The sequence below is a fragment of the Notolepis coatsorum genome (assembly GCF_963971535.1).
Source record: "Notolepis coatsorum genome assembly, chromosome: 20".
Classification (NCBI taxonomy): domain Eukaryota; kingdom Metazoa; phylum Chordata; class Actinopteri; order Aulopiformes; family Paralepididae; genus Notolepis; species Notolepis coatsorum.
The window spans coordinates 20,783,903-20,811,881 of record NC_140184.1 but is presented as its reverse complement, the minus strand read 5'-3'; the positions used below and the strand labels follow the sequence as shown (position 1 = coordinate 20,811,881).

At 41.9% G+C, this 27,979-nt stretch overlaps 1 protein-coding gene across 2 annotated transcripts; it reads left to right on the top strand.

Annotated features, from left to right (window-relative positions):
• The first annotated feature begins 438 nt into the window (after positions 1-438).
• Positions 439-27,482, top strand: gpatch1 (G patch domain containing 1). Of its 2 annotated transcripts, none has more exons than XM_084337732.1 (20): positions 439-515; positions 756-890; positions 2,273-2,358; positions 2,687-2,847; positions 4,702-4,799; positions 4,902-4,963; positions 5,115-5,360; positions 7,761-7,908; positions 8,010-8,089; positions 8,830-9,037; positions 11,997-12,356; positions 12,786-12,964; positions 16,878-17,005; positions 19,269-19,375; positions 19,707-19,873; positions 20,017-20,308; positions 20,445-20,543; positions 26,618-26,733; positions 26,832-26,959; positions 27,275-27,482. In XM_084337732.1, the coding sequence occupies exons 1-20, from the start codon at positions 446-448 to the stop codon at positions 27,303-27,305; spliced, it is 2,901 nt and encodes a 966-aa protein (XP_084193858.1). In that variant the 5' UTR covers positions 439-445; the 3' UTR covers positions 27,306-27,482. The 2 variants fall into 2 exon arrangements, with proteins under 2 accessions (XP_084193858.1, XP_084193857.1); XM_084337731.1 differs by having other exon boundaries at positions 26,829-26,959.
• The last annotated feature ends 497 nt before the right edge of the window (positions 27,483-27,979 follow it).

Sequence of the window (27,979 nt, the reverse complement as noted above, 5' to 3'; positions counted from 1 at the left end):
AATGTATAGATGTAGCAGTACTGTCTATCTGTATGTTGTGTGTGTCATATATGTTATGATGAATTGAGAATGGGGGACCCTGATGTAAACACGACGGAAGTCTTTCTCTGGTCTGCATCCCCTTAACAATTGTGTGTATTGAGCTGTACTGTACTGTACCCATTCTGCAATCTGTTAATACAATTTTCAATCAATCAATCGCACACACAGATAATGGATTGACAGGGAGAACTGTGCGTGTACGTGTGTGCGCTCTCTCTCTCCTCCTGTGTGTGTCTGTGTGTTCTCTAAAGTCCCATGTGCATTGTGTAACATGTTTATACAGCGGTACAGTATTTAATTTCTGAGCATCACCACAAGATGTCACTACTTGTTCTTTAATACACGGAATTGCCTTTGACGCGTTCACAATTGTCCCTCCTTGACTTCCGTCGTATTAGTAAACATGGCGTCCGACAGTGACGGCGACGAGGATTTTGTGACTTATGGCACCCCTTTGGAGCCTCTTGAAGAAGGTGAAGCAGTTTTACATTATGTAAATGTTGCACTTGCGCATATTCTATTCGTTATTATTTGGTAGAGAACGACTAGAGGGGTCTCCATCGTCTTGCGATGTCTTTCTTTCCAGCTAACTTGCTAGCTATCAATGCGTGATAGCCATTCAAGCTAACGTTAGTCAACTAACGTTATTATCATCACAACGACCAAAACTAAAAGCAATGTGTCTTACTTACAGTTATGTGCGTTCATTTCAGACGAGCCTCTGAGGAAGCCCATCCCAGTACACGAGCAGACCGTGAAGGATGAGAAGGGCCGTTTCCAGAGGTTCCATGGCGCCTTCACTGGAGGATTCTCTGCTGGCTACTATAACACCGTGGGCTCCAAAGAAGGTCTGTGCTGATTATAACTGTGAATGAATGAAAACTTTATTTAACAGATTACAGAATGGGTACAATACAGTACGGCTCAATACACACAATTGTTAAGGGGATGCAGACCAGAGAAAGACGTTTGTCTTGTTTACATCAGGGTCCCCCATTTTCAATTCATAGTGACATTTATGACATACACAACATACATGACATTTATGGCATAGGGACATACATGACATACAGGTATATAGTACTGTTACATTTGTGACATATACGATATGCAAATATACAGTACTGTTACCCATAGATCCTAACAGAATATGAATATGAATACCTGGAGGGGAGAGAACAGATGGTAGAGGTAAACGGTACTCTATCCCCCCCCCCCCCCCCCTCACAGTGAGCTGTGGTGTTCCACAAGGAAGCATACTAGGACCGCTACTCTTCCTAATTTATGCAAATGACATGTCGTCAGCCTGTGACTGCAACTTGTTCCTGTTTGCGGACGACTCAGCCCTGCTGGTCTCTGACAAGAACAAGTTGCAGGTTGAAAAAAAAACCAGCTCGGAACTAGGCAAAATCTGCATATGGCTCGCTGATAACAAACTATCATTACACATGGGCAAAACAGAGTCCATTCTCTTCGGTTCAAATAACAAACTCAGCAAGACCGACGGCTTCTCAGTTGCAGTGGGTGACAATATTGTCACAAGGAAAGACGAAATTACCTACCTGGGTTCCATCCTAGAGGCAAATCATTCCTGTGACAAAATGGCATCCAATGTAATAAAAAAAAGTCAACCAACGAACTAGATTCTTGTACCGGATCTCCTCTCTGGTAAACAAGAATACCCTGAAGACTCTGGCAGGAGCACTCATTCAAGGGTACTACGACTATGCGTGCACCTCATGGTACCAAAGCACCTCAAAGGCGCTTAAAACAAAATTACAAACATCACAAAACAAACTCGTCAGACTACTACTTGACCTTACCCCCAGAACCCACCTCACCCCTGCCCACTTTGACAACCTAGGATGGCTTAGAGTAGACGACAGAGTACAGCAACTTGCAATGGGCCTGGTCTACAAGATACACTATACGACTAAGGTACCCATGTACATGTCAAAATACTTCCCAAAGGTCAGTGAATACCACAACCACTACACCAGAGGAAGCTCAACAAATCATGTTAAACCCAGATTCGGCTCAAACAAGGGACTAAACACGTTTCGCAATTATGCCACATCAATGTGGAACGCCCTACCTAAAGCTGTAAAGGAATGTGAATCCCTACCCACATTCAAAACCGCTCTTAAAGTAGTACGTTTATTTGTGTGTGTTACTTGGCATTGTTAAGGCTATCGCATCATCAGTTGTTTGTATATTGTTCCTCTATCAGGGTGGGCACCATCGACCTTTGTATCTTCAAGGCAACAAAAAGCTGGGTCACAGAATGCCAGGCCTGAAGATTTCATGGATGAAGAGGTAGTGGGCTATTATTTGTACAATAACAATGTTTGTTCTTTTTCTGATCTGTTTATTCCCATTTGTAAGTAGATCCTTGTCACTCTGAGAGTCTGAGTCTAGAGATTCATTACAGTGCAATAAAGTAATATCGATGCATATAGTCGTTACCAAACCTCATACCTAATTAATCTAAGCCAACCCATATACTAATTGAATGGAATATGTCTCTACTTTAATACGAGAAATTATCATGCCAGACACCCCTTCCATCATACAAGAGTTTTAAGTGGTTAATTGATAGTTTTTCAACTTGAGGATTAAAAGTGTAAATGTTTGTGTGCCTCAGGACTTCGGTGAGCATGGGATTGCCCCCAATGAGATCACCACCACGGACAACTTTGAGTCCAAGAGGGAAGACCAGATACGGGAGAAGGCCAGGGCCGTTAACACCCTCTCAGCGCCCATCCCTGGAGACACTCTCCTGGAGGAGTTGATAGCACCAGCAAAGTAAGGAACCAAAAAAAAATATATATATATATATATATACAGTATATACTAACCTTTGTACTGTATTTTACTCTGCTGCTAAGGAATATACCTTGCCTATAGTATTTCCTACTATGCTAATGCACTCAAAATCGACACTGTTTGACGAACAATGTTATTTTCCCTTAGCTGCCAGAGTTGTACCCTTCCTGTACGCGTCTAGTTTTTTACCAACCGGTTTCCAGTTCCTCGTTCCCGTTCTGCGATCTGATTGGCCACTGACGTTTCTGGTCGTGTGACATCTGCGCCAATCGTGTGACGCCTGTTTCTATCACCGGTTAAGCTTAGGCACTCTTTCGAAGTTGGTTAAGGTTAGAGTTTGTCTTAGAGCAGGGCGATAGAACACCAGCCCTGATTCCAAACTCTAACCTTAACCAACTTCGAAAGAGTCGCCTAAGCTTAACCAGTGATAAACTAGGCGTTATGTAGTTTGCAGGCTGTTCGAGGCGGAAATGGGCGCAGAAACAGGCGTCACGCGATTGGGCGCACATGTCACATGACCAGAAACGTCAGTGGCCAATCAGATCGCACCAGAAACGTCAGTGGCCAATCAGATCGCAGAAAGCGAACGCGGAACTGGAAACCGGTTGGTAAAAAACTAGACGCTTCCTGTACTAGTGGTACGTAATGTGTAAGTCACTTTGGATAAAAGCATCAGCTAAATGACTAAATGCAAATGTGAACCAGCACCGATCCTGTTCATACTCGTGTGTACTGTAGAATCTGGGCAATGTCCATATAAACTAAAGAGACAAACTGGCTTCAGATCAGCACTCATATTCTAAGGTGCTAAATTATACAGATCCTGGAAAGGTCCATTAACTCATTCAGTGCCAGGGATTAGTCTGGTCCTTGTGGCTAACGTGCCACGTTTCCATAACATATTTTCACTGTGCATAACTATGTTTGGAGAGCTATATCTATATTCTTATTATAGCTATGGAGACAATACTATAGTCAAGTGACAGTGACAGTTTTTTCCCCACAGCAGTCCGAACACTAAACACCCTGGCCCGCCCCCCCCCCTTGCACAGACGGGCAAGCATCCGTCACTGACTGACACTGTTATATGTGACTGTCCTGTATGTATTTATGTATCTATGTTTATTTATTGTGGGGATTGGGAGGTGGGAGGCGGGCGTTTGATGTCTGATTTCATTGTTGATGTCCCAGTGCCATGCTGTACCGAAAGCAATTACCACCAACCATCGTTGTGTGGCATTAAAGTATCTTGTATCTAACATCCTGTTTATAGAAATATATAATTAATAATAATAATAATAATTAATTGCATTTATATAGCGCTTTTCTAGACACTCAAAGCAATTTACAATGTCCGGTGGAAATTGCCTCCTTCACCACCACTGGTAGCACCCAACCTTGGGCTATGCAGGCTCAATGGCTGCCATACACATCACACTACACAATGGCTGAACTGCTCAGGAGACAGGGATTGATATCAGTCAATTAAGGGAAAGGGCTGATTAGGTGGCCTTGATGTCTGAGACCTGATTGGGAATTTGGCCAGGAACGTCGGGGAACCCCCTAACGACCGAATTCAGTCAGGACACCGGTTTAGTGTCTCATCCGAAGGATGGCACTTGCAGCTGTACGGTGTCCCTATCACTGTAGCAGGGTCATTGTTACTGACAAGTCCAGAGGACGGAGTGCCTCCTGCCGGACGACAACACCACTTTCCGACAGCAGCCTTGGGGCTCGAACCGGTGATCTTCCGAACAGGAGTTCGGAGCTCTACTCCTGTAGCCATATAATTAATTCTAGTTCTAAAGTAATTCTTTCTGTTTCGCCTTGTAGGTCATCCATTGGGGTCCAGCTACTGAGGAGTATGGGTTGGAAAGATGGCCAGGGGGTGGGGCCTCGCGTGAAGAGGAAAGCAGCCAAGCAGAGGGCAGGTGTGTCTGAACGTTAACATTCAGTGATGCACTCTGTCTGGCAGGTAACGGATTAACAGCTGATGACATTTTCCAGAACTTATTCTCCACTTCTTCTTGTAGACTCTGGACCAAGCCGGGGTTATGGTTGTACTTTGCCTCCCAAAGGCTCAGAAGAGTCCGAGGTCAGTTCAATGAACTCCCAAAGATCTGTTTATTTCTTTCAAATCCATCTTTTTGGAATATTTATGACTCTTGAAAGCATCAGAATTGTCCATCTTTAAGTCTTTCTCTACTAATGTTATAATCTCGTCCCTGTTTTTTTGTGCCTGTCAGGATGACGATGAGGAGTTTGCCCCAGTGAATGTGACCTTTGCCCCCAAGGACGTCACGCCCATCGACTTCACCCCTAAAGTGGGCCTCCACGGATTGGGCTACAGGGGCCTGAACCCACAGCAGGCCCTGAGAGTTGGCTCCGGGTCAGGACACATCAACCTGTTCACTCTGGACTCGGACAGGACTGCCAGTCTGTTTGGAGACACCCGGCCTGCACAGAGACACAGGGGAGGAGTCGCGGGACAGGTAGTGTGTGTGTGAGGGAGAGGGAGAGGGGCAGAGGCTGGTTTGCTGGATGCCTACGACCTTTCATACTGTATAAGAAGCAAGGGAGAAACAAGATAAGCCAAAGCTGTTACTAAATTCTGTTACCTCACATTTGGTAGAAGAAAGTTATATATAACATTCTTTGTAAGCAAGCACAGATATATTGTGTTTGCTGGTCATGAAACAAAATCACTGAGATCATTGAGGCCATGGGACAAAAATAGAACCATAATCTATAATCTAGCATACTGCTGGTTGTGTCAGTGAGAGGCCATTATGGGTTACTAAGGCTGGGGTGGTGTTGGGAGCAGTCTCCTGGCTGTCGCTGAGAATATTGGGACAGGCTTGGATATACTATAGACCTCTGTGTCATACTTCCAGCCAGGGTTAGAAATTAACATTTTTTTTCAAGGGCTTTTTTTGCCCCCCTTAATTGCTTTTCGGGGGCTTTTTTTTGTATTTCGGGGGCACAACATTTTTATAATGAAAATTAACATAAAGATTATAAAACATTCTTGACACTTTTTTTTACAGTCTTCGTCCCTATGTTTGATAACGTAATGTTAATGTCTCCATATATAGGGCTCTACGCTAACCTTTTTCCCAAGGAGCACATGTGCTCCTAAATAAAATGTTAATAAATAAAATCTAAATACAAATTTAGGAGCACACAGAAATTTAGGAGCACAGTGACAATTGTTCAAGTAACACACACACACGCACACGATGTGTGACATCATGGCTTGGTTTCATGTTTTGAGGTACCTTCAATTATCTGTAAATAATACATACATACTCTATCTAAATAGATTAAATATTATTGTCCCTGAGTGAGGGCAAGTTGTGTTGTTGTCTTGATATAATAACCGGTTGCCTCTGGATCAATGAATGTCTAATATTGAATAATATTATTAGATATTTTATTTTTAACATCCCTAATTCCAACAGTCAAGAGGCTTGTTTCAAATTGATGAAAAACCCCACACACGCAACGTTTGTGAGTATAGGCTCTGGCCAGATCGATCAATGAAATACGTTGCGCGCTCAGCGCTGTGGAATGAAGGAAATGCGCATCGGGATCGGATTTGGATGTTATTCTTTTGGAGTTGTGTTACAAATGGAATGGTCTTTCCCCGCCGAACACAAGTTACTTAACGTTACACAGGTCGCGCTATGCAGATGCTTAGCTTGCTAACGTTAAGATAGCAGTGTAATGCTTGATGAGAGCAGAGCGCTCTCTCTGTGTTCGCAGCACCTCTCAAGTGCCTGTAACACGCAGCGGGCCCCGCCTCCCTCCTCCTTGGAACAAACATTCCACCCAAAAACTGAATTTCAGTCCAGTTTCAATCTGAACTATTAACAGCGGAGCTGTTTTGTAATCTTCACAATCACTCGTCTGTCTCGCACACTGCAAGTAAATGATTGTTCCGGTTTGCACACACACATATTATTAGGGGCAATACGAGGGAAATGCTCGCACTGTAGAGTATATATATAATTAGTAAACTGTCGGGGGCTTTTTTTGCCCCCCTTAACTGATTTTCGAGGGCATTTGGTCAATTTTCGAGGGCATTTTGCCCCAAGCCCCCGTTAATTTCGAACCCTGCTTCCAGCTGCTCCCGTCTCTGCAGACTCTCCTTTAGCTGTAGGGAAATGAATGGGCTATTAATAGATTGCTCCTTGCTTCGTTCATGCAGGCTCTTCTAATATTGATTTCTCCCTCTGCTAGGCTAAGCGGCAATAAAAAAAGGAATCTCTAGTCAAAAGTAGCTTAGCCTTGTAGGGCTGAGCCCAAATGTTCGAACGATGAGTTATATTCATTAAATAAAGTTGATTTAATACAAAAAAACTCATTTAATCAGATGAATCACTATTCAAATTGAGGATTTAGTTTGAGGATATTTATTTTAAAAAAAGATTGAATTTTCTTTTTCTTTTTTTATTATTAAAAACGAAGGTTCGAACGTCCGTTCGAAAAACCCTGACGAAGTTCGAAGCCCAAACACAGGCTTCGGGGACAGCCTTATAGCCTTGCAGCTCAGGTCACCTGACATCACCAGCATCATTGCATTCTCACAGCGGGGGAGTAATGAAATTGCAACATCTGCCCATTTAGTCTTAGCAATGTGGCTCTTAAAATTAGCAATTTTAGTTAGTAAAAGATTTGCTAGCAAAACATATAATCCTCCTGTAAAACATCACTTTACCTCTCAGCCCAAATGCAGTTTAACAGACAAAATTACTGGTAAACTGGAATGGAAAACGCCACAAGTTTTTCACGGTATGCTATTCTAGGTTTGTGTGATTTAACATGTTATGAATTAATGGTAGCTACTGAGTGTTACTAATGCTACTCTTTCTAACGTATGTGATGCGTAGGCTTTCGGAGTGGGAGCGATGGAAGATGATGATGAGGACATCTACCACAGAGACGTCATGTCAAACTATGACTCTGTGCTGGGAGGGGAGGAGCCAGGGGATGGGTTGTATGGCTGGACCGCCCCAAAGCAGCACAAGAAGAAGAGAGGTAAACAAGAAAAGACAGACTGAAAAACATTTACTAGTGGCCTTTCTGACGCAGGACATTGATCTTCAGCAACAACATTACTCTTCTTATTTCCCACCTAGATTACAGCAAAGACGCCTCTTATTTGGGTAAAATTCTGGAAGGATTTACGTTGGAATCCAAGCACAGTGGAGACAAAACAGTAAGTAGCCTAAGGGTCTTGACTTGGTATACCTGCTGTTAACGATGCCTACGAGCCCGGCTGCCTTGTGAACGGCATTGTTCACATACTTGCCTGCGTATTTTGCGTGTACGTTGAGGGTGAAAGTCTATCCACTAGGGGGCAGATCAGGGCCGAATCTTCCCTTGCAGATGCATAGAATTATATAGAACAGGGGTTCTCAAACTTCTTTATACCACGACCCCATTTTATTTAGGACTTTTTTTGGCGACCCCACACTTAATGTATTGCGTAATTTCAATGTGGGATTAAAGAATATCAAAATATTAGCACGCGTTGTTGAACTTGATCATGCATATTTATTAGAAAATTTCATTACAGCACTATGTTATCAATACACATTTATAAAATGAGGCATATTTAGCCAAAATATGTTACCAGAACATAAAAAGATATATATATACCCATAGTTTGCGAACCGCTGATATAGAAGAAGAATACTTGTGAACTATCCACTATCCAAATTTGTCACGTAAACAAAAAAAATGGAGAGACTTGAATGTGTTATGTTGAAATCACAGCAGAAAAAGGTCTTAGCATCACTCATTCGTTGCATCTTTCGGACGCATATCGTTCATTTCTGAGGACGAGTATGCTCCAACAGGAACACAGGATACGTGGCTCAACCCTCCAGTATACCAACCTTCTTCAACCCAGCTCCCTCAGTCTCATTACCGCCATCCCATCTCTCCTCTCTATAGATTTTTCCTCCTCCTAACCTGCCCAGGGACTACCGCCCCGTGCACTACTTCCGTCCTGTGGTGGACCTGTCCAGTGTGAGTACCATCGTGGCCCAGGCCCTGCAGACCTCCAGGGGCCACCTGGTCCAGGAGGGGGACCAGCAAACAGGACGCCACCAGCTGGACTCTGCTAAGAGGAGAGAGCTGCTTGGGGAGGAGGCCATACAAGGTACAATCTGACCAGGGCCTAACCTAGCCAAATTATCACAGAAATAATGTTATTTAACCTTCTGTGGACTGACATAGATTAGATTAAAAGGTCTTGTCATTATTCAGCACAAGTACAGTACAATGAAAATAAGTTTGTCATCCAACCAGAGTGCAAATGTAACAGCAAAGTGCGATGGTAATATACAATGTACAGGTGATTAAACTGGGTATAAAATATATAAATGAGTAATAGTGCTGTCAGATGTTGCAGTATTAATATATACAGTTTTACAGGTATAAAGACACTAGTAGTAAGTAAGGCTGTCAATCGATTAAAATATTTAATCTGATTAATCGCATGATTGTCCATAGTTAACTCGCGATTAATCGCATATTTTTTATCTGTTCTAAATCTAACTTAAACAGATATTTTTCAAGTTTTAATATTCTTATCAACATGAGAGTCAACAAATGTTTGCTTTATGCAGTCATTTAACACAAAAGGATGACCCTCATGCATTTCAAATTGGCATCAAATTCAAAACAAAGTGATGCACAAAATAACTTGAAAGAAAATAATAATTTAAAACAATGAATAAAGTGTGCATGAAATAATAGGGGAAAGAAAACGTTAGGAACTTGTTACATTCACCCACACAAGGGCTGAGGACTCAACCCTGCCCCCCCCCCTCTCTCTCTGTCACACACACACACACTCTCTCAGCTCTCTTTCTCTCTCCTGCCCCTTCCTCATCTCTCATCCCCTCTCTCACTCACTCACACACACACACACACACACACACACACACACACACTCTCACACTTTGAGTCAGAAACAAACATAGTATCAATGAAAGTATCAATAATACACCGGAGTGAAGTCAAAATAAAAAAAGATAATTTTTTGTATTATTATTCTGCGTTAACTTTGACAGCCTTAGTAGTAAGTCCTACTGACTAGCAGCGTAACTAGTAAGAGTAGGTAAGGGATATGTACAGATAATAGTATCTACAGGTATGTAAAAAGGATTATATGCCGGTATGTACAGACGAATGTGAATATATATATATATATACACACACGGTAAGAATAAATATTAGGGCTGTCGGTTTATCGCATTAATTCGATTAATTAATTACACAGCAAATTATCGCGTTATGAAAATGACCTCAAAATATTTTTTTTTATTAATTTTTTTTTTTACTAAATTTTTTTTCAATCTCATTCATTCCATTAGAACGTAGAATACACATTTAGAGACTTTTTTTTAATATGGTCCATTTGCATGTTCTTGGTATCTGATTCTAGGGACATCTATGGATCTCAGGGAATGTATTCCCAGTGTCAGAAATACAGTGTCTGTTACTAGGCTTAAGTAAATTGTAATAAACCAAATGAGAATATCAATAAAAAAAAAATGTATCTTTGACTGTGAATAACACCATGCCAAAATTGACCAGACCTGAAAAATCTAAGCAAATGAATAAATGGAAGATGATTAAACGGAAGGTTTTGTAGATACAGTACTGAATTCTGCCATCCGGACACATGCTATTTGAAATATGATTATAGAATATAGAATATCAGGCCTAAAATGGTTATGCGATTAATTCGATTAATTAATTACAAATCCTGTAATTAACTCATTCAGCACCAGTCACGATGATAGTCGGGTTAACTCGCCATCGCTTGAGGGCCAATCACAAGTATAGTCGGGTTTTAATCTCTATTTCTTTTATTAGCGATATCCATTCATTTTCATCCATCCAGCCTGATGTTATCGTTGGGAATGGGTCTGAGCTCGCAAAAGGGCAAATACCGCCGCCTACGCCTTCCAGCTGGTATTGCACTCCACTGGGAATGGTGTAGTTTCTTTTCTGGGACGATCCGAGCCGTGCGGGCGGGGTTTAAATACTCAGCCGAGGTAGGTCTATACAACGATGGCATTGAACAGTAACCCCGCCCGCCCACCCATATGTAACGGTCTGTAATGTGGTACGGACCTCCACAAGCAGTATTTGGAATGGCGATCTGATAATTGGATTATTTATTTTGCATTACATCAGATACAAGGTAAGAACACTATATATAAATTTGATCGTTGATCTGATATTTATTTATACCCCGATCGACGCTGTCTCTGTGTGTGTGTGGCTGTGTGCCGTTGGTGGCAGCAGGGGGGGGGGGGGGAGGGCGTGCCGGTCTAAACCACATTGCATGCTTGCACGAGGAAGGATAATATAATGATGATCTAGCGTTGATTTCAGGAAGATACGATAATCAGGCAAAAAATTACAACGTGTTTAGTGTATTCCACTAAAATGGTATTATCGTGTCTTTCTCTGGAATTACAGATGGGAAAAAAACAATCCGTTTTGTACATGTTGACTGCAAGCAACTCACTGATAATCGACGGGGGTATTAGACCCATACCTATAATTTAAGATATATTTTAAGCACTCGCAAATCTCGCAGTCCCCCCATTGACTTACAGCGGTGGCGTACTAGCGCCATCTCGCGGATTACGCTCCGGTGCTGAATGAGTTAATTAGATTAATTTTTTTAATCGCCTGACAGCACTAATAAATATATACGGCATATACAGCAGGAGACCCACTTAGCCGACATCGCAGTGGTTGCATAAACGGAGGGTCTCTGTGTTTTTGTTTTCTTAGTGAAGCTGAAATGAACCAGTACTGGTGAATAATACAGACTTTCATTCCAAAAGAAACGGTTGAAAAGGGAGAGAGTGGCTGAGAATCGGAGGCAGGCTTAAAACAATTTCCTTCTGGGTGGACACAATATTTTCTTGTTACATTTGTAAAAAGAAATATGTAAACAAAGGAATATTCCATAGCACATTGACATCAAGACAACTTCTATCATCCTGCTTTGCTCCTTAATCATCCCTGCTGCTTTACTTAAGCGAATCATACTAAACCTAATCATCTTTTCGCCAAACATTCCTCCTTCTCAGGACCAAACTCTGTGTTCGACCTGTTGAAGTCCGAGGACAAAGAGAGACTTTCCAATCTCCGAAACGCCTCCTCCAAGCCCCCCAGCGGAGCCGCACCCACCCCCACCCCCACCCCTGCAGCCGACTCCCGTGCAGCCATGGTGTCGGCCGGGGTAGCGGCGGCGGCGGCGAGGGCCTCCGCTCAGAGGGCCATGGTGTCCAGGTTCCAACCCCCAGAGGAGCAGCAGCAGCAGCAGGCTCTGACGGCATGGAGCGGCCCCACGGCGCAGGCCGGCCACGCGTTCAAGCCCTTTGAGCAGAACCCCAGCAAGCAGGCTCGCTATGACCTCTACATCGGCAAGCTCAAGACGGGGGACAGAGGTAGGGAGCAAAGTCATCTACATTCATGCAGAATTGAGAATTTCAGGAACAGAGAAATGACTAATATATCAATAGTTGCAAACATTTATTAGCATAGTAGGTAATAATATAGGCAAGGTATATTCCTTAGTAGAATAGAATAGAAATACTTTTATTATCCAGAGGGAAATTTGACACAGCAGAGTGCATACTAGTAAAAGTAGTAGTAGTGTAGTTGTAGTGTGATGACTTTTTATTTTGTTTTATTTATTTCTGTTGAATATTTTAGTTTTACTCATAATTAAATGAATTCATTATCCTACATCTACACAGGAAGCCCTGACAATGATGCACAATAACATATTAAAGTCAGCATACTAGTGTGACTCAACGAGTGTAATCTGTAGTGTCTTTGTCTTGAACTCTCTCTGTCCTCTGCGTTGTGTCCAGGCGCCATAGAGCAGAGCCTGGACCCCAACATGACTGAGTGGGAGAGGGGCCGAGAGAGGGATGAGTTTTCCCGCGCCGCCATCCTCTACAACCCCCGCAGTTCCTTCCTGTCCTCCCGCTTCACCAGTGCAAAACAGGGGGACAACGACGAGAGTGTGGAGGTGCCCCGAGACCAGGAGGTACGTCATACCGCCACAAGATGGACAGGTGTTTTTCTGTTTGTTTTTACAGAGGACTCCGCTAACTCATTCTGCACCAATGACGAAAAAAGTCGGGTTAACTCGCCATGCGTTGAGCGCCAATCACGAGAAATCTCTGGTTTTAATCGTTATTTCTTTTATTGGCTATATCCATTCATTTTTCATCCATCCAGCCTGATGTTATCATTGGGAATGGGTCTGAGCTCGCAAAGGGCAAATACCGTCGCCTACGCCTTCCAGCCGATATTGCACTCTATTTGAAACGATGTAGTTTGTTTTCTGGGCTGAGCCGTGCGGGCGGGGTTTAAATACTCCCGCAGGACGAGCGTTTACAACGATACATCTACGAGGCTGCCCCCCCTCCCTCCTTCATATGCAATGCCGGACAACGTGGGACGGACCTCCGCGACCAGTATTTGGAATGGCGATCAGATAATTGGATAATTTTTTTTGCATTACATCAGAGACAAGGTAAGAACACTATATATCCAATCTTGCGTTGATCTGATATTTTTTTCTCCCGCGATCGAAGCTGTCTGTGTGGACTGTGTGTGGCTGTTTACCGTTGGTGGCAGGAGGGGGGGTGCTGCGCTCCAGGGCCCATTTCATTCTTGCATGAGGAAGGATAATAACTATAATCTAGCGTTGATTTCAGGAAGATTCGATTATCAGGCGAAAAATTACAACGTGATAACTGGATTTCACTAAAGGGCTATTATTGCGTTTTTTTCCTGGGATTACTAAGGATCACCCAAACTATACTCATATTCAAAACGGTATAAAACGGAAATGTACGGATGAAAAAACAATTTGTTTTTTGCATATTGACCAGAAGCAACTCACTGACAATCGACAGTGTTATTAGATCCATAGCTATAATATTTCATATATTTTAAGGACTCGCAATTTTCGCAGTCTCCCCATTGACTTGCAGCGATGGCGTTCTACCCAGAAGGTAGACAGCGACCCCTGGCGCTGAATGAGTTAAAGGAACATGCAACATTATGGGAAACGTAATTACCGTCTTCTCCAGAGTCGGATAAGGAGATGATACCAATTTCTAGTGCGTTCCGTAGAAAGCTATCCGGCTACGCGTTATACGTCTATCATCACAGTTTTCTATTTTAATTGTTTGTTTTATTATAATAATACATCAAATAAGAATAATTGGATATTTCGATAATTCCTCTAAAAGCCTGTTAAGCTGTAAGGTCCCCCAATTGGGGGACCCTGCTTTTCTTGATCATAAATCGATCAATAGAGACCGTATTAGATCCCCAATTATCATATCATGGGGTATCATTGGAAAGCCACACTCATTTGCTACAACCCTGTCAAAAATTTTTCGAGACCGCCAAATGATTGACGCAGCTAGAGCCCCCGGAGGTCCGGGGGGGTGGTAATGTGTACTTTGGCGCACACCTCACATATCGGCATGTAACTCGAGAACCGCTGAGCGGGTTTTGTCACCTGTAAGGGCAATTGACAGGCAACAAATAGGGCTTTAATTCTATCTATATATTGTATTATGCTAGAGGTCGGCAAAGTGGCGCGTCGCGAATCGTCCTCATGAGGGCCCACATGTGGGCCCTTGGATGTTAACACTTTGGTTGCCAACAACGAGATTTCTCGTCCTAACTCGCCATGCGTTGTGTGCCAATAACGAGTTTTCTTGTTATTTAATCGTTATTTCTTTTATTAGCGATATCCATTCATTTTTCATCCATCCAGCCTGACTTTATCATTGGGAATGGCTCTGAGCTTGAAAAGGGCAAATACTGCCCCCTATCGTCTCCCGGATGGTAATGCACATCATTGGATTGGAGTCGATGGGACTTGCATCAGAAAAAATAACTCCGGTCCACATTTTACTTCTGGGGCATGCAACCTGATACTATTGCATTCATTGAGGGGACTGGAAGCAGCGTGGATTATGTGTTTCGGAGTATAACATTGGATCAATAAACGCGATCGATATTTGGAATGGCAATCAGGAATTGGATTAATCTTTTTGCAGAACATCTGATCTGAGGTAAGGACTGTATGTTACCAGTTTTGGGTTAATCAGAGTATTTCTTTACAGCTTTCAGAACGTGTGTGTGTGGCGTTAGGCACGAATAAATGATTTTCCAGCCCGCTTTTGTATCGTGCATAAGAACACAAATACTCTCGATAATCTAGCGTTTATTTGAAAACGATTCATAAATCAGCCGGAAAATGACACCGTGTTTTGTGTATTCCTGTAAATGGCTATTACTGCGGAATCTTTTTTTCTTTCTAGAAATCTCAAAACCGAAATGTACTGATGAAAAAACAATCCGTTTCGTACATGTTGACTGCAAGCAAGTCATTGATAAGCGACGGGTGTATTAGACCCATAGCCATAATTTAAGATATAGTTTAATCGCTCGCAAATGTGCTCGTCCTCCCATTGATTAAAGTGCTGGCATACAAGCGATAATTCGTCATATCCGGCCAGCACACAATGTGTTAAGAGTTTTTTTATATATATATATATATATTTTTTTTTTAGCCAAGAGTAAAGACCATAACCCTATCAAAACAGCAGTCAAAGTGTATATATTCATTTTACCGATGTTTTGTAAGATTTACCGAAAATAAGAATTTAGCGGAAAAATGCTAATTATATATCTCTATCGTAAAACCGTGAGGAAATGACTAAATCCAGATTTAACCCTGCCATTGGAAATAGGAGCATTTTCCCTATCCATAGATGTATGATTTGGCCATAATAAGGTCAAGTTCAAGGTCAAATATGAATTTTCTATTAAAATCGTTTATCATTTATTACTGTATCTACAAATCCTTCTATTTAATCATATTCCCTTTATTCATTTGCTTAGATTTTTTGTACACTTGATCTCAATAAGGTGGTGAATGAGCTCATGGAGCGAAATCTCTTTGTTACAATTGTAACATGGTGTTATTCACCGGCACAGATGCAAAAGAATATCAACATTTATATTCTCCTTTTTTTCATTACAATTTACTCAAGCCTAGTAACAGACACAATATTTCTGACACTGGAAATACATACCCCCAGGTCCCTAGATGTTCCTAGATACCAAGAACATGCAAATTTACCTTGTAGAAGTGGAGCAATCTTCCATTTACTTAGGCATGTACCTTTAGGCGAAATTTCTGAAAATAGGGCTACAGCTTAACAGGTTAGTGTTTTTGTTTTCTTTTGAGAATTCCAACTGAATATTACACATTAAAACAATTGTATCGCAACTGGCTGACACAATTAATTACTATTCAACTCTTTAACATTCTAAATACAGTCAAATACAAGCCAGGTTTTCTCTCGGAAGGCCGAGTACCCTCCTACACTGTCACATTGGTTAAACAGAATCTCTAGCTACATTCCTTTAGACTAAATTTATTACAACATAAAATGTAAGAGTCAGGACCTTTTGAAAATATGGCAACCACATATAGATTCTATGGCGAGACGGGCAGCTTTAGGGACTAATGGTTGACATGCTGTATTACAATGTTTTTCTTGTTCTTGGCAATGCGGTGGTATGTGGCAGTGTTTGGTTTTCCAGTGTAAATTGTAATGTGATATGGCATCAGTTCGCTACTGGCAAGAAAAACCATTTAACTCATTTTCTTTGTTTTCTCTCCTTCTTTCTATTCTTTATTTTTCTTTCATTTATGTATTTATTTTTCTATAATTCTGTCTCTCTTCACAGTTAAAGTATTAAATTGTTGGAGATATTCACTGGGGGTGGGGGGAGGGGCTTAGGAAAACATAGAAAACTGCACAATTGGATTATGAATTTGTATCTACTGTATTTACCTTTTACAAGCTCAATAAAACATTTATAAATCATAATGTGATTTTCTTGGCTTATGTTCTGGGCAGAATGACTTGGATGACAAGCAGGCAGCGGTGACCATGAGGATGTTTGGCAAGCTGACCAGGGACACGTTTGAATGGCATCCTGACAAACTACTGTGCAAGAGGTTCAACATCCCAGACCCATACCCTGAGTAAGACGCACACCTCACATGCATAATCAATCTCTCTCTCACTCACTCACTCACCTTCCTTCCATACTGACGCATACTTACGGTACTTAACTCCACCACTGACTTTATTTTTTTTTACCTACTTTTTCTCCCCCTTTTTCTGTGATTTTTCTCCCATCCCAATTTCCTCTCGTGCCAATTCTCCCTCCCCTGTCCTGATTGTTGCTCGCATGTGCCCCCCACTGGCCGGTCGTAGGGAGGGTAGAAGCCCATCACATGTCCCCTCCGATACATGTGGAGGCAGCCAGCCACTTCTTTTCACCTGCCAGCGCGGACTCTCATTGGCGAGGTGTAACGTGTGGGAGGCTCACACTGCCCCCGCAATCTCCTGTCTTTGCTGTGCAGGCGCCCTGACCGACCTGTAGGAGTTGCTGTTTACAACGACCAGATTACCACCCATCGACTTTCCTCCCGCTGACTCTGCCAATTGAGTCAGTATGACGGCCGGCCCAAGCCGGAGGCAACGCTGACAGCCGGATTCGAGACCGGTGTCTCGCGTTGGTGACGAGCGCAATGTCCGCTGCGCCACCCAGCCGCCCCACTCCACCACTGACTTGTAGCTGTATATAACTAGTGTGATTGGTCCTTCGGATCAGTATATAGCTGTGTGATTGGTCCTCCAGGTCAATATATAGCTGTGTGATTGGTCCTCCAGGTCAATATATAGCTGTGTGATTGGTCCTTCAGATCAGCATATAACTGTAATGTGATTGGTCCTCCAGGTCAGTATATAGCTGTGTGATTGGTCCTTCAGATCAGCATATAGCTGTATACAGGGGTGTAAAGTACTTGAGTAATTGTACTTCGTTACAATACTTAAGTACTGTTTTGGGGGATTTGTACTTTACTCAAGTATTATTAGGTTTGTATACTTTGTACTTTTACTCCATTACATTTCAGAGAAAAAAAACATACTTTTTACTCCTTATATTTAAAATGCAGACCTACAAAGTACAAAGTACAAATCTCACAGGTCCAACTATTTTAATTAGAATATTTGAATTGTTTATCTGGTCGAACTAACGTTAACGTTATTAATCCTGCGACCGCAGGTAAACAGCCAATCAAATCCCCATCAATGGAAAATGAACCCACCCATACCCATGCTGATTGGTCCTTGTGCAACACTAGAAAGTGGGGATCTTTGATTAAACACCTGCTATCAGAAGAATAGACAGTCAGATCAGCATTATGCTGTGGTTAATATTGTGATATTAGTCAGGGTACTCCAGTATTCTGTCTTTAATATTGTGATATTATTCAGGGTACTCCAGTATGCTGTGGTTAATATTGTGATATTATTCAGGGTACTCCAGTATTCTGCCTTTAATATTGTGATATTATTCAGGGTACTCCAGTATGCTGTGGTTAATATTATGATATTATTCAGGGTACTCCAGTATGCTGTGGTTAATATTGTGATATTATTCAGGATACACCATTATTCTGTTTTTAATATTGTCATATTATTCAGGATACTACAGTATTCGGTCTTTAATATTGTGATATTATTCATGCTGTGATGTGAATGCCGTCCATGTTAGTTTACCTTCAATGGAGAAGTGCATTAAATAATTTTAATGCAAAAAAGTGTCATTTCAGCATTGTCTATCACAGAACACATTCCATTGTGGGCAGAGTGTGCTTGGTTTCATTCCAGCCTTGCCTAAACACCAGCTGATGATTTCACTAATTGGCTCACCTCTTCAACTAACTCACCTGGTGCAATGTATAGTTAAAATGAAAACTTGGCCCACGATGGAATGAGTTTGAGACCCCTGGTTTATCCCTTTAAAAAAAAATTACTTTTACTTTTTAGTACTTAAGTACATTTAAAAGTAGGACTTTTTAACTTTTACTCAAGTGTGTTTTTAGCCAGATACTTTGACTTTTACTTGAGTCAGATTTTGAGACAATACCCATACTTTCACTTAAGTATAATTTCTGGGTACTTTTTACACCTCTGGCTGTATAACTGTAATGTGATTGGTCCTCCAGGTCAGTATATAGCTGTGTGATTGGTCCTTCAGATCAGCATATAGCTGTATAACTGTAATGTGATTGGTCCTGCAGGTCAGTATATATTGTAAGTCGCTTTGGATAAAAGCGTCAGCTAAATGACTAAATGTAAATGTAATGTATATACTGTAATGTGTAACTGTAATGTGATTGGTCCTCCAGGTCAGTATGTAGCTGTGTAACTGTAATGTGATTGGTCCTCCAGGTCCGGTACCGTGGGCATGCCCAAGGTGAAGAGGGACAGGTTTTCAGTCTTTAACTTCCTGACTGTGTCAGACAGCCCTACAGCCTGCTCCTCCTCAGCTCCACAAGGTACCAACCAGATGTAACATTCATCCCACTCGCTCAAAAGAGTGGGATCACTCACCACAAGGGGAATGCTTTTTGGTCTGTTCAAAGAATATGGCTTAAGTCGGGTGTTATGTCTTAGCTCTTTATTTCTGGGTTTATTAAGCTCATTCATCTTTGTTATTTCACTTGTTCAGAAACCACCAGCACTGAGAAAAATAGCTTGATGCCTAGGTTTCCTATTACCGTGATGTAATAGAGGTATGGTCTGAAAGACAATGTAACTATTACCCACCACATAAACCTTTCATTGCTTTCTTCCTCTCCGTTCCTCTTCCCCTCCTCTCGCCCCTAGCCCCTCCAAAACCCCCAGAGGCCGGGAAGAGGTCCCGGTGGGACATGACGGGCCAGAAGGAGTTGAAAACAGACCCGTTGTCCGAGTTCCTGAGTGTGGCTCGTAACGAGGCATCTGGATCCCAACCCGACCAGGCCGCTACCCTGGCACCAGACAATAACACTGAGGTAGTATTTCCGCTAGAATGCATCTCCCTCATTTCATTCCGTATAGTAAATATCGCTTAGTACTGATACTTTAACACATTCATTTGGTTTGGTTTAAGTGTGGGGGCGTGTCGTGTATCAATGGTCGCATTGTCCTCCTACAGACAAGGTCACCAGAGCAGCAGAACTCTGAGGAAAATAATGGAGTAGATGAAGGTGTGGAAGAGGAGGAGGAAAGCAGGCCACCTATGGACCTGTTCAAGGCCATCTTTGCTAGTTCTTCAGATGAGAAGTCCTCCTCTTCGTCAGAGGGAGAGAGTGAAAACGAGAAGGATGAAGAGGGCGCTCGAGGCACAGCAGAGTCACAGGTGTCGAGCCTGTTCAACATCGCCGTCAAGCCAAGTGCCCCTCCTCCTCCCCCCACCCCTATGCCAGCTGTGCAAAGCCAACGCACGGGTAATAACCACAGCTTGAGAATTCATCGTATATAGTACATCAAATCTTACTGCTCTTCTAGTCTTATTAGTAGAAACATACCAAAGTCCATGAGGTGTGTTTTAATGTTCTTTTCTGCTCTGTTGTTCTTTTAAAGCTATGATTACTTGCAAAGAAGAATCTATTCCTACAGCTGTCTCTCGGGACCGGGAAGAAGAGGAATTTGGACCCAAACTACCACCTTCATCTGCACTGAGTGAGTAGCTTGGATGTTCGTTGTATATTCATTAGGTAAATTGTTGGCAGTGGGTAAAATAACAGAGGATGCCAAAAAAATTTATAAAAAAATAAATAATAATAATGTTATTAATATATATATATATATATATATATATATATATATATATATATATATATATATATATATATATTATTATTTTTCTATTTAAGCCAAGCAGTCACCATGTACAGAATGGCTCGGCGGCCAGTCAAACCAAGCAGTCACCATGTACAGTATGGCTCGGCGGCCAGTCAAACCAAGCAGTCAACATGTACAGTATGGCTCGGCGGCCAGTCAAACCAAGCAGTCACCATGTACAGTATGGCTCTGCGGCCAGTCAAACCAAGCAGTCAACATGTACATTATGGCTCGGCGGCCAGTCAAACCAAGCAGTCAACATGTACAGTATGGCTCGGCGGCGTTACTACTATGAACAAAACAAAGCCAAGAGAACAGTTTTGACTCTTCAAATAAAGTGACTATATTTATTTTTCCAAATAAATATAATTTGAGTCAATCACAAAATTCACAATCCGTCAATGTCATTAACAATGTTTTTCCCTGAACAATGAGTGAACTAAAAACCAACAGGTATTGTGCTTTGTCAGCAGATAAAACATTTGACGCTATTCATTTGGGCCATATGACGTCACAGCGATTTAGCGCGGCCATCTTTGTGTCCTGTATTGTGTCCGACAGGTGAATGAGAGAGGTACTCCTGCGCGCCACAACTAGAGAAGAGAAGTTGCGCGAAACACAACTAAAGTTCATACAACTTCATACAATATGCCCGGGATATGTTGTGCAGTTGGCTGTAACAACAGTCGTCAGAGAAACCCCGAACTACAATTGTATTCCATCCCAAAGGAGTTAGATCGGCGCAATAAATGGTTGGCTTCAATCAGAAGGGACCACTGGCATCCTACATCTATCTAACGTTATCTAATGTTAATTATTATTTTAATCTTTTAGCTCAGGGAAACACTTGAAACACTTAAACATGGTTAACTTCAGTTGCTATATAATTAACGTTAGCAGTGTCATCCAAACACATGCTAATTTGAGATAGATTCAGACTGTGTAGTGGTTGGATTTATTACACTAATCACATACCTAGCTACTTGTCAAAAAGGAAACTGTTATTAAACCCAGTTGTAAAGCTACTCTTACTTACCTCTGCACTTAATTAAATATACAATACAATATACTTACCTGCAGTATATATATATGTGAATAAGAGAGAACAAATTCTGAGAAAAAGATGAAAGGGACATTACCTTTTGGTCAATATTTTGATGGTATGCACACATTTAATAGTCTACCATTCTTGTCTCTCTGTCTGCTTAGGCAGAAAAAGTGAGAACCCCATGAGCCCTGATTATGTACCTAGCCTGTTTGCACACACTTCAGCTGGACAAAGGCAGAAAACCATCTATGCCAACAGTAGGTTTGAGCATACCCAGCAGATTAAACGGAAAAGGACTGAGACAATGGCCCCTAGCAGTGATGACCATGAGACTGTGGCCCCCTCCAGCACCAGCGATGACACTGAGCATGACAACACCATGCAAGTACGGGCAGAATGCATGAAGGATGAGCACAATTACTCCCAAGCCATTCACAGGCATAGTGGGGCCATGCTCGAATGCAGCCTGCCAAGCTACAGTCAAGGCATTGACAAATTAGTGTGCACGACTTAGGGCAGAGGTTCGTCTAAAAGACAACGTTGATGGGCTGTCTTTGAACGAAGAGGCCTTTAAAGGAAATGATGACATGGTACTGGAACTCACAGGCCTTCCAAGCTATGCTAAATTAATGGTTGTCTTTACTTTCCTGTCAGGATTTCTGAAACCTAGTCCCAGACTGACTCCCTTTCATAGCTTTCTGTTAACACTGATGAGAATGAGACTTAATTTACCTCTATATTTTTTTGTCTATTTATTTCGTATGTCTAAGACAAGTGTTGTCAGAATATTTAATAGTACATTAGATGTAATGTATGTTAGAATGTCACCACTTATATTTTGGCCATCAAAAGAACAAATTCAGGTCAGTCTGCCCATGTGTTTCAGGGATAATTTTAAAAACTGCACTTCTATCGACTGTTTGGAAATATTCATAGAGAAGCCAAAGAACTTGAGAACTCATGCACAAACATACTCTCAGTACAAGCATCACAACACTGTAAAATTCTTGATTTCAATAACACCCCAAGGTGTTATATCCTTTGTGTCAAATGGCTGGGGTGGACGCACAAGCGACAAGCACATCACAGAAAACTGTGGTTATCTTGAGAAAATATCACCAGGAGATGTCATTCTTGCAGATAGAGGCTTCAATGTCAAAGATACGGTAGGCCTGTATTGTGCACAGTTGAAAATTCCAGCATTCACCAGAGGCAAGCAGCAACTGCACCCCCTGGAACTAGAAGCAACAAGGGGACTTGCTGCCGTTAGGATCCATGTGGAAAGAGTCATTGGCCTGGTCAGGAACAAATACACCATCATTCAGACCACCATCATTCAGACCACCATCCCGCTGTCGCTCTGCCAAACAGCCGCTCAAGGACAACCTACCTCTGTTGACAAGATGGTAACAGTTTGCTGTGCTCTTTGTAATATTTGCCCATCTGTGGTGCCCACAGAATAGACAGGCAGTAGTTGCTTACCATGTGAAATGGATCTATTACAAGTTTCCCTCTTAAGGTAATAAACGTGCCCTTTACTGTAAATCTGGCTTTAAATAAACCATATCTGCACAATCTACGGTATTTGAATATATATGATTCAGTGATGTCAGATGAATGTGTACACATTACACAAATACATGACCAAAAGACAGGATAGTTTCTTTCAGAATTTATTTGACCTTACTCCTAGAACCCACCTCACCCCTGCCCATTTTGACAACCTAGGATGGCTTAGAGTAGACGACAGAGTACAGCAACTTGCAATGGGCCTGGTCTACAAGATACACTACACGACCAAGGTACATGTTCAATCAATCAGTCAATAAACTAGATGAATTAGAATTAAATAGCACATTACATCGATTTTTCTATGGCTGTATATGGAATAATCTAGCTTTAGGCTCATCAAACCTTCCTCAGTGACAGTCAAGCAGAACCGTGAGTCTTTGGCACATTCATTTAGAGTGCGGCCTTTTGCACTGAAAGGACACTTAATCTCTAACATGCCAGGCTCATGGCAAGCACAGGTCACCACGCCATCTGGTGATGCACCCATCCATGGCAGCTCTGGATTGATGATAAGCCCAGATGCTGCAACGGTGAGGTCTGCATGGCGATCTTGCATCGTCATCAGGTACGACTCTCTGGCAGTGTCTTCGTTTTCTAGACCCCATCTGATGAAGATAATGCAAAAGTGAGCCATGTTATTTTGAACATTTGAGAACAACTCCAGACTAGGACCTAAACAAAACAGTGAGGTTCTAACCTGAGAACACCTGCCTGTGGTGAAATTTATTTATTTATTAGACCGGTCAGTAAAAAATAAATATAGCCTAGTGTAGTGATTGTTAATTGTACATAATTCACCCACGGAACTAGGGTTAGGAACATTAGTTCCGCCCAAACATTCTGGAACATTTGTGGTCATGTCATAGCCAAACGTTCTAGAACATGGCTGATGTCACCGTATGATGTCATGGCCAATGTTCTAGAACATTTGTGTATGTATATATGTATTTGGCAATTCTCTCAGTCAGTCAGTCGACTGCAAGCAACGTAGCAGTAGCATGTTGTATTTCTGTGCTTAATAAAGGCTATTCACTCTGCCTTGAGCCACTGTCCCCGACTCCCATCTCTCGGCACTACACTAGAGAACTTTGTATTATTAGAAAACAGAATACAGAATAAAATATTAAACTGCCTAATTGATTGATAAGTTTATTAACAGATTGCAGAATGGGTACAGTACAGCTCAATACATACAATTGTTAAGGGGATGCAGACCAGAGAAAAACGTTCGTCTTGTTTACATCAGGGTCCCCCATTTTCAATTCATCATTTCACCCCATCATTCAATTCACCTAAACTGCAACTGTTAACAAAATTGTTCAAATACATAACGATATAATATTTGAACTCGTGTGGTAACGTTAGTCTAACGTTATTGTTTTAAAGACTAGTATTAAGGCTTAACGTTCTGGCAGTAAACATGGAAAGTCGCATAATGTCACTAGCACACATAACATTAGCACTCTAGACTTAACGTTAACCACCACCAGAATTACACGGTTGATAATGGTTGTTGAATTACTTACACGTCCTGTGATTACATATATATTTTTTGTCTCCAGATGCCATATCTTGGTGTCGTTCACCCATCCTGCAACGGAATATTGATAAGCATCGGTGCTCTTGAAAGCCTCCAGGCTCCGGTGAATGGGGATGGATTATGTACAAGATAGATGTAGATGTCGGGAAAAGTAAGTTGGGGCAGACGTTCAGCTAATTTTAAGGGACAAAATAAAGTTGAAAGTTATAAATATGGATCGCAACGAATAATCGACGTCTTCTCCAAATATAGCTGTCTTTCTGTGTCATTAAGATGTGCTGTGTTGATGTCGCTAATAAAGTAGGTCACCAAGATGGCGGCTGGCATTCCGGAAGTGACGTCTTCGGTACCCATGAATAGGAGAGGAGACTGTTGTGGTCTTGGTCCATGAAACAACTATTACTTGGCATTTATAGGACAGCACGCCTCAAAAATAATTAAATAAACCAAACAAACATCACAGGTACATATGTCCGTGGTGAAACTTACGTGCTGTGGTTGTCACGTGTGTGGTGCGCCCAGCAATCCTACTGTAAAATGCGGAAGCAGCCATTTTAGCGATAGCTCAGTGATTCTTTTACTCGTTTATAAAAATTATTTAAAATGTTTATTAGCAACGCCGAGCTTTCAAACCCTGCCGCTTGTGTGTGTGAAACCCTAATGGAACGCTGGGTACCTTTTGAAATTTATATCTGATATATTTTGGACCCACCGCTAGCTTTTAAGCAGTACTTGGTGGTGCAAATTAACCTGGCTACTATGGAGGAATAAGTGACTGCGTATTTGAGCCTCTGGCTCGCTAGCTTGGTTACGTTAGTTAGCATCCAAGCTAGCCTGATAACGTTAGTAGTTAGCATCCAAGCTAGAAACTGCTTAGGCTGCTTACCTGGCCAATAATGTGGTCCTCCTCGCTCCTCCTGGACAGATAGATTTGTTAAATCATAATATCCACAGTGGTGTGCTGTGCTGGTCCTCAGTAAATGTCCTGCCGGCGAAAAATAAGTTGCTAATAAAGTGCTAATGTTTGATACACTACTACTAGAGGATTCGAACGTGCCCGCGAGGGGATGACGTTCAGGCGTTGTTTGTCACGTTAGGTGGACGTCAGGTGGAAACGTTCTGGACTGGCCCGCCTCCAGAGCGGCAAATTTGAAGACGCTAGACTCAGTGCTTGGCTGTCAGACGGCTCCGTGTTAAGGCGTGGGAACCCCTTTATGAAGCTTGAATCTTATTGGCTAATAATTGGTTGTGGAGTCCACAACCATGAACCACAATGTGGACGCTAGAAAAAGACACCTCCCCCCTCCCCTCTGCAAATGTTCTCTATTCTGCCTGAGCTGCAGTGACTGAGCTGCAGTGAGCACAGAGTGACTGCCAGCCTGCCTCAGTGAGTCTGACAGTGTTAGAGAGAGTGAGAAGGAGAAGAGGGAGACATTTCAACAAAAAAAATTATAATACAGAGATGAAAAATAATGCTTTTTTATTATTATTGTAAACTATATAAAAAAATATATATTTTTATTTATATTTTTTATTTTTATTTTTTACTGTTCATATTTCTGGGGAAGCCTGGCTTCCCTTGGCTTCCAGGAATATTTGCCACTGATTGTTGGGACTGTTTTTGAAGGTGGTGGTGGTAAATAAATCTGGGAGGCAATGCACGTTTTTATTTTCCTGAGGCTAGCCCGTTAGGCACTCTTGTCAAAAATGAGTAAATTGACTGACTGTCTTTGTGTTTCCCCCCACGTTCAGCTGGCATGCGCCCGCCGCCGTCCTCGAGCCCTGTCATAAAGGAAGAGAAACACAAGAAGAAGTGCAAGGAGAAGCACAAGGCCAAAAAACAGCAGAAACACAAAAAGGAGAAAAAGGTAAGAGAGCGAAAACCACATTGAGACTTTCCATGTCAAATCATACCAAACATTCACTCTTTTTGACCTTGACTGCTAACTTGTCCTCCCCCCAGAAGAAGAAACACAAGAAGCACAAGCACAAAGGCAAGCAGAAGAAGAGTAAGAAGGAGGTGTCAGGCAGCAGCTCAGAGCATAGCACTGCGGAGAGTGACGGAGAGGTGGCCACGGGGGAGCTGTTGAAGAGGTGGCTCACACGTTGTTGAAAACCTATTATAGGGCTGTCGCTTCATTGTGGATTAAACAGAAATACCATTTCCTATTTTAGCAAATATCTTATTTGTGTGTTTTGTCCATGATAACACATATAGTGGGAGGCTCTAGTGTACTGCTCTAAAACTGAGCCTTCAGATTATTTTATTGCTACAGGTTTTTTAAATGTATATACATTCAGAAAAAAAATTAGATGTGCGTTTTTCCCAGCTCCTCAACCGTAGTAGATTTGTAGACAACAGTCTACTTATTACATGATGTCTAATTGGTTTTCATCCTTTCCTCGCAGGTTAAATAGCATCCGGGCAAGGCAGTTCTGATGACTCTAGAGAGGATGAGTCCATGTCCTCTATGAGGACACCCCTGAATGCCACAAAGGCATTCTTTATTTTCATTAGTCTACAGTAATCAGTCGGGTGGCATTTGTGGTGTTCCCTTCATTTTAGATCAATGGTCATTTGTTTGTCCGCTTTTATAAAATAAAATGTTAAAAGCAAGTGGCATTTGTGTGTTTTGTGTTGAGACCTACTGGAAATAATCGACGACTTTGGTAAATTGTCAGGCTTTAAGATTAACTGGAACAAATCAGCCTGCCTACCTCTTAATGAGCTGGCCAAGGCGGTGCGACTACCAGCTGATATCCCCATAGTGGAACATTTTAAATACTTAGGCATAGAGATATTCCCCACACTAAGTCAAACTACTAAATACAACTTCACGGGTACTTATGATAAAATACACCAGGATTGATAGATGGTCGTCCCTTCCTAACTCCTTACAAGCCCGGGCTTCCATAATCAAAATGAACGTCCTGCCTAGGATAAATTTTGTTAGCTCAATGCTCCCCCTGCCCCCTCCAATAGACCACTGGCGCAAGGTACAATCGATGATATCTAAGTTTATCTGGAATAACAAACGCCCGAGAATCAAAAGAGCTACCACTCAACGTAGGAAACAAGATGGGGGCCTCGCAATCCCTGATTTTAAGCTTTAT

Coding starts and splice junctions, on each gene's coding strand:
- gpatch1 (XM_084337731.1), top strand. CDS start 446: ATGGCGTCCGACAGTGACGGCGACGAGGATTTTGTGACTTATGGCACC. Junction 5,361..7,760: donor GGGGAGGAGTCGCGGGACAG/GTAGTGTGTGTG, acceptor TGTGATGCGTAG/GCTTTCGGAGTGGGAGCGAT. Junction 20,544..26,617: donor ACCACCTTCATCTGCACTGA/GTGAGTAGCTTG, acceptor CCCCACGTTCAG/CTGGCATGCGCCCGCCGCCG.